Genomic DNA, 7,748 nt, shown 5'->3' with positions numbered 1-7,748 from the left:
CAGTTTATCCAGTTTATACTGTATTTTATACCATGAAAAATTGGTTTGGAATTTTGTTTATTTATACTACAGTAGGAGGAACTATGACACTGCAGGCTATTTTCAATATGGCCATTTTTAGCTACATTTTAATACAAAAATATGATAAACAGAGTTTTCCTTGCAGCTTGATAAAGATGCATTATAAAAAATACATTTTGGAACAAACAGTATGTAGATAGCCATTGAATTTAAAGTTTGTATATGTAGGTAAACTTACCATTCGGGCATTATATAATTGTTCCAATTATTATTGTTTATTTTTTATTACAATAAAAAAGGAAGAATGGTCTTAATTTATCATACTAAAATTTTAATGTCTTTTCAGACCAAAACTGCACATATGTAGCTATTTTCAGATGCTTTTTATTACCTTAATAAAGTGTTTTTTTTTTTTTTTTTTTTTTTATTATTGTCAAGTTCCTTACTATGGCATAAATAAATATTAAAAGATGCACTATAAGCATTTTTGTCACTACTGACTGACCCCAGAGAGACACAATTCCTTTGGAGAAAGATTAGAAATTATTCTTTCTAGAGATACATTTTTAGTCAGTAATGATAAAATACAGACTTGACTGTTCGTAAAGACATAGACAGAACCAAATGTTTAACCATCGGCTAACTTTCAAAAACAATATGACAATAAATTCAGCATTACTGAAATGCATTAACAAAAATAATAATAACAATAATGATTTTCCAACATTTTCAATAAGACAAAAAAAAGGTTAATAGTTGCAATGGTTTAAAAATAAAGTTTAGTGATTGTGCTTTTAAAACCAACAAAACAGTGCATTACAAAATAACCATATCAAATCAAATTTCCTGAAGTGGCACTTTTCTTTTCTCAGCGGGACTGACTCTGCGAAGAGGCGCCATCCGATAAATAACCAGAGAGGGTTAGCAGTTTTTTTACTTGGTGTTTTATTACAAATGTTATACTTTTTGTTTTTTCTTCTTTTTTTCCTACAAATGTTGTTGAATGGAAAAATAAATGATTTTCTGTAAGATTTTATTTCTATGAATTCCAAGACCACCAGGCATTTGACTGGCTTGACTTCTGCATGATCATTAGGATGTAATACCAAAGATACTTTTAATGATGGACAATGAAGAAGACAAGTACCACAGAAAAGTATGAAAAAGTACATATTTACAATGAAATCACCTCCATACTGCTTTATAAAGTAGGACAATGAAGGTCAATACTGCTGGACAGTAAATTCAGGTCTACAACGAAAACATCCTGGGTTATATGCATTTTCACTTAATGAAACTTTATGGTCAGTTGTGAAAACATTACATATTTGAAGATGGATTCCCATTGTTTGAGTGGTTGCTCTAGGCTATGGATAGACATTGGTGCTTTGGTGATTTGGGGGCAACGCTCTGCGCTACTTCCCAATGGAGCTTGATAGGCAAGAGTTGTTTTAAGAGAGCTTGGTGGGCAGAAAGCTTACAATTCCAGTCTTGGCACCTTTGGCTGTCTGTTTCACTAAAGCAGCAGTCTTGGTACCAACACCTTGAGACTTGACAACCTGCCTTTTTGGCTGGAGCAGTAGGAAGGTGCCTGGATTAAGTGCTGCTTTTGGGGTGCTGGGGGAAACGTCAGGGTGGCCTTATACAAAGAGGGTGTAAACAAGTAAAGCGAAAAAGGTTCTCAGCTGTTATGTGTATAAAATGAACGAGCGCGTACAATCTGATTGTACTGAACAGTATCTCTGGCATAAGGTCTTTCATCTTGAGGCATCTTGAGGGATTTAATATCTGATAGAATCTCCAGCATCTCCATCTTTAGCTTTCAACTTTCTGTTTCCTGTAAAACAAAATGACACAAATAGTTTGAACATATATTTCTTTCCAACTAATCTTCTCTATCAGTTTTCCCCAAGTAGTTTTAATGCCCTTACAAAAACAACATAATATTTCAAATCCCGGGGATAGCCAATTCATTTTTACTAATGAAAGCAACCATGATAAAAATCTATGTTTATCAAGTATGATTTATTGGGTTGAAGAAAATGCCTACAATAAATAACAGTAGAGGCTGCATTTAAAATCAGGAAATTAAATTGAAACTGAAAAAATAATTTATTCTATGAGGCTTTAAAGAATAACTCAATATTATGCACATTTGTAAAACATCAATTAAGCTTAATATTATTAAACATATTATTTTGCTTCAGGTAGCTTTGAAAACTAAATCATTGATATACATAATGTGCCTGGTTCAACGGGAACCAAGCTGAATTTTGATGCATCCATGGGCAAGCTGGTTGTATTAAAGTCAATCTATCCATCGACTTCAGTAAAACCAGTCTTTTGGGTTTTTCTTGTGTGCCAGTGGCTCTAGAAACCACCCGCTGTCAGAATACAATAAAGCAGTGGGAGGGAATCAAGAAATTTTCTTTTCTTCAACCTGTGGTGGAAGGAAAGAAAATTGTACAATGTACTGTATAGCTTGATTTAGTTGTTAGCACTTATGCTTTGCAGCACTGGGTTCCTTGGTTCAAATCTCAGCTGGGACACTATCTACATGAAGTTTGCATGCTTTTCTTTACTTATGTGGGTTCCCTCCAGTCACTCTGGTTTCCTCCCACACTCCAAAGACATGATGTTAGGGTAATTGTCTCCTGTCTAAATTGGCCCTAGTATGGGTGTTCATTTATGTAGGTTAGATAGGGATCTTATATTGTAAGCTCCTTGAGGGCAAGGACTGATGTGAATGGAAAAGTATGTAAAACATTGTGTAAATTGTTTGCACTATTTAAAGACCTATAATAAAATAAATAATATGAAAGACTTAACACCAAAAACAAAGGTTTTGAGATGTACTATATCTGAAGAAACAATTTTTTTTTTCGATCATATAAATATCAGGTGAGTTGCATGTGTGTGGGAATGTTTTGACAGACCTCACCACAAGGCACGAAGAGTCAACTAAGGATGACCAGATAAATACGTTTATATGTTTTGATTTTTTATTAATGTGAGTGATTTTCTTCTCTAATAGTTTAAATTATGTTTGACTTACTTCAAGTCCAGTGCACTTGACCATATATACACTCACTGGCAATTTATTAGGTACACCTTGCTAGTCCCGGGTTGAACCCCCTTTTGCCTTCAAAACTGCCTTCAATCTTCGTGGCATAGATTCAACAAGGTGTTGGAAACATTCCTCAGAGATTTTGGTCCATATTGACTTGATAGCATCATGCAGTTGCCGCAGATTTGTTGGCTGCACATCCATGATGCGAATCTCCCGTTCCACCACATACCAAAGGTGCTCTATTGGATTGAGATCTGGTGACTGTGCAGGCCATTTGAGTACAGTGAACTCATTGTCATGTTCAAGAAAAGAGTGGTGAGATGATTTGAGCTTCGTGCATTATCCTGATCGAAGGAGCCACCAGAAGATGGGTACACTGTAGTCATAAAGGGATGGCCATGGTAAGCAACAATACTCAGGTAGGCCGTGGGGTTTAAATGATGCTTAATTGGTACTAAGGGGCCCAACATGTACCAAGAAAATCTCCCCAACACCATTACACCACCAGCCTGAAACATTGATACAAGGCAGGATCAATCCATGCTTTCATGTTGTTTATGCTAAAAATTCTGACCCTACTATCTGAATGTTACAGCTCAAATCGAGATTTATCAGACCATGCAAGGTTTTTCCAGTCTTCTAATGTCCAATATTTTGGTGAGCCTGTGCTAATTGTAGCCTCTGTTTCCTGTTCTTAGCAGACAGGAGTGGCACCCGTTGTGGTTTTCTGCTGCTGCAGCCCATTTTGATGTTTGTGCATTCAGAGATGGTATTCTGCATACCTTGGTTGTAACAAGTGGTTAGTTGAGTTACTGTTGCCTTTCTATCACCTAGAACCAGTCTGCCCATTCTCCTCTGACATCAACAAGGCATTTTCATCCACACAACTGCTGCTCACTGGATATTTTTTCCTTTTCGGACCATTCTCTGTAAACCCTAGAGATGGTTGTGAGTGAAAATTCCAGTAGATCAGCAGTTTTTTAAATACTCAGACCCGCCCCTCTGGCACCAACAACCATGTCATGTTCAAAGTCACTTAAATCCTCTTTCTCCGCCACTCTGATGCTCTGTTTGAACTTCAGAAAGTTGTCTTCATCACCTCTAGATGCCTAAATGCATGAAGTTTCTGCCATGTGAATGGCTGATTAGAAATTTGTGTTACCAAGCAATTGAACGGGTGTACCTAATAAAGTAGCCTGTGAGTATATATGGTCTTTTCATTAGGTCAACTGAGTAATAAAAAAATGACACTTTACATCCTAGTACCTGAGGAATTGGAAGTAGGAGAGAGTGGTCTACAATTCCCCTTTGTCTGCTAAACCTGGTAATTGCACAAAAACCATCCCAGTTTTCAGGGCTCTTGCATGCTGGTGTAATTATCTAATGATACGTGGAGGTCCCTGCATTTCATTTCCCTAGCAGTTTAATAACTATTGCCAGTCCAGATTTACCTCAATTTCATCTTCATCAACTGTACGATCATATGACCCTAAAAGCTGCATCTCTGCTGCATTTCTTCTTCCTGCTGGTTGATCTGTTCTTCGTCTTCCACCCGAACCTCTCGAAGACATAGAGCTGGAGGAGCTAGGATCTCTAGGATTATTTGATGTGGGGAATGATGGTTTACTATATGGCAAGATATCCTCTGTGGAAGACAATATGTATTAATTAAAATTGCCTGACGAATAGGAACTAGGAAATTCCAAATAAGCTCACATGGGCTTTTGATGTGCCCCAAAGAGTAACACACACAAGAATACATAATTAAACAATTCAGGGAAGATAGCTTCCCACATTACACTATTAATAACTATAACTATGAAAACAGAACAATACCCATGAGGTTAAATTCAGATCTGCATAGAAATCCTCCAACTTCCAGGTTTTATTGTCAAAGCTTAACTGAATAAGCTGAAGTTAGAAGCTGATTGGGTACCATGCACAGCTGCACCAGATTTTGCACTCTCCAGTTTTAGTAAACCGTTCCCATTGCGTTGATGTGCAATATTTACCATGTTGCATTGATGAGTTTTTTTTTAAATATGCAATAGGCTTGATTTACTAAGGGAATTTATCCCTGAGCTTTGTGAATGTGGAAAAGTTCCAATTTGCAAAAAATACCCAATCTTATGCAAAGGAAAAAAAAAAAAACAGCATTTTTGCTTGCACATGATTGAAGTATGGATTTCAGCAGAGCTTCATCTCATTCACGAAGCTATGGGGAAAATGCCTTTGGAAAGCGAACAACCTATTTGCCTTTAGTATAAAATTCCCGTTATCATTTTTTTTTTAATGTGCATTGCAGCGTGCTATGATGAATTGTAAATCACTGCAGCGAGTTGCTTTGCATTTAAATGCAGTACATTCCTATTTCACCAAACGTACATCAGCACAACAAGTTGGTGTGAACTGAGCTTATTGGATACAATGGATTTCAGCTTGTTATCGCAATGGGCCTGTGTTGAACAATGCAGGTGTGACTGGGCCCTGACATCTGAAAAATATTATATTTGGAAAGGCTAATTAGCCTTCATGATGGAAGCAAATAATTATTTCTGCAGAAGCAATCATGGTTGGATAGTATTATAACATGGGTTATGGGAACAAATGCAGAAATGTACCGTATTTTCCGGGGTATAAGACGACTGGGCGTATAAGACGACCCCCCTAATTTTCATCTACCGGTAATACTTATACTTAGGTTACCTTGGAGATATTATACTCTGCGTATAAGACGACCCCCCATTTTTGGGGGATTTTTTTGAGGTTCAAAAGTAGTCTTATACGCCAGAAAATACAGTAATCTATAATGGTTCGATGGCTTTATCTTCCTGGAAGACATCCATGGCTTTGATTTATATATTTTCTAAAGAAAAACAATTTTTCTAAAGAAAAACACTTTTATAAAATCTAGTAGGTGTCTGTTCAAATAGGTCATTGACAACAACTGAGGGCTGTTTTCTTCCAAGTCTCTTAATTCAGTTATGGCCACATGAACAACGGTTTTAAGCACTTATATACTGGCTTCCCATATATCCCCAGTGGTGTAGTCACCCCCTCTGAGCTCTTTTCTCCATCTACCAAGCTGTAGAACCTGATTTCTTGCTGTCAAAGACTTCAAAATGTGTACTGAAAATAAAAAGAAAGAATGGACTGGATTTTTTCAGCCACCCATAGTGATTTGTAGCTTAGACCTAACTGTAGAGAGCTTATTGCCAGAGTTCTTGTAATAGATAATAAACCAACAGGGTGGTTCAAACTGCTGATGTCCAATTGATTTTGAAACATTATTTTTAGGTGGCCCCATACTTTGGGGCATTTACCAACCCTCTTCTCAACATGTTCCAGAAAGGTCATTCTGCTGGCTGTAAGCACTAATGTCTGTTTCAGTATTAGCACAAATAATATATAAAAATGACTTACCTTGTAATTGAGAGGTTTTTATTGGCGTGCCATCTTTCTTTGCTAGTTTCCCTCGTTTCATTTTCCCATCAATTTGTTGCTCTAGAGATTCCCTCCTTTCTCCAGAATTTGTCCGGATTTCAGCTTGTTGCCTGTTATCTGCTCCATCCCTCCCTCTGTAGTTGGGGCCCTTTCTCTCTGCTGGCCTGTCCAGTCTTTGCTCTGTAGGCATATACTTTTGTGGCATCCCAGAACGCACATCGAGAAGTGCTCTGGATGGTCCAGTTGGAGATTTAATGGCAGGAGGTGGCAATGGTGGAGGTGGTAAATCTAAACAAAAGATAAATGAGTTTCATGTCAGATTAATATATACAGTAATGGCTCTTCTGTATTAAAATATATTGTGAACCAAAATCTCATAACTAACAGCAGTATTGCATTTCAAATATCTGTCAGAAACAGTGTTGGTGGATTTGCTGGTATTTGCTAGAAGATGAATCATGATTACTACACCGTGATGACCGGTATTTTTCATGTAGGAAAAAATGCTCTGGTCAGGAGGGGGAGGGGGAGGGGCTATGTGTGTCCCTAGGGGCGTGATTCTTACTGTGATTGGCTGTGGCTTGATGTGTAGGAACAGTAATCAACGGTCCTACATAGTAGAACCGTATGATCACTATTTCTACACAGGGGAGAATGACAGGCGGCTTGTTTACATCAGCCTCCTGCCTTTCTCCCTTTGCACCGACGATCGTGAGTGACCGGCGGATGATCGGGTCCGCCGGTCACACGCGCGGGGGGGGGGGGTCCGTGACCGCGCAGGAGCGCGCCTCCGGCGGCGTGCGCTCGCTCCTGAGACCCTCACAGGCTAGCGACGTACTACTACTGCCTGTGAGGGGCTGACCACCGCAGAAAATAGTCGTGCGGCGGTCGGCAAGCGGTTAATGTTTTACCTAGCTATACCTGCAAAAGGGGCCAGCATGCAGTCATCTAGCAGGACTTCATTTTCTGACTAAAGTTCCACTTTAACCACTTTACCTCCGCTCACATGGAGGCTACTGCGGCAAAGTGCCGCGATCCCGTCCAGCGACGTAGACCTACGTCGCTGGACTCCGCCCCTTGTGGGCGGCGCTCGCGCGCCGCCGGAGGCTCGCTCCCGCTGTGTTCATTCACAGCGGGAGTCGGGCCAGGGGAGGAGCAGTGGCGATTGCCGCTGCTCTGCCCCGATCGTCGGGGATCGAGTCTGGAGATCCGC

The 7,748-nt window shown here is 39.2% G+C and overlaps 1 protein-coding gene across 5 annotated transcripts in view; it reads right to left on the bottom strand.

Annotated features, from left to right (window-relative positions):
- Nucleotides 1-257: 257 nt before the first annotated feature.
- Nucleotides 258-7,748, bottom strand: part of ROBO1 (roundabout guidance receptor 1) — a gene marked incomplete at its 5' end in the record, with an annotated part of 1,547,889 nt that continues 1,540,398 nt past the window's right edge. For all 5 annotated transcript variants that reach the window (XM_082246143.1, XM_082246142.1, XM_082246140.1 and 2 more), the window contains 3 exons: nt 258-1,858; nt 4,543-4,736; nt 6,515-6,823. In XM_082246143.1, the coding sequence (XP_082102269.1) occupies nt 1,844-1,858; nt 4,543-4,736; nt 6,515-6,823 (518 nt within the window). In that variant the 3' untranslated portion in view covers nt 258-1,843. The remainder of the gene's footprint in view (nt 1,859-4,542; nt 4,737-6,514; nt 6,824-7,748) is intronic.

The sequence above is a fragment of the Pelophylax lessonae genome, assembly GCF_965119305.1.
Source record: "Pelophylax lessonae genome assembly, chromosome: 2".
Taxonomy (NCBI): domain Eukaryota; kingdom Metazoa; phylum Chordata; class Amphibia; order Anura; family Ranidae; genus Pelophylax; species Pelophylax lessonae.
The sequence above is the reverse complement of the archived record's forward strand: the minus strand, read 5'-3'. Positions and strand labels throughout refer to the sequence as shown.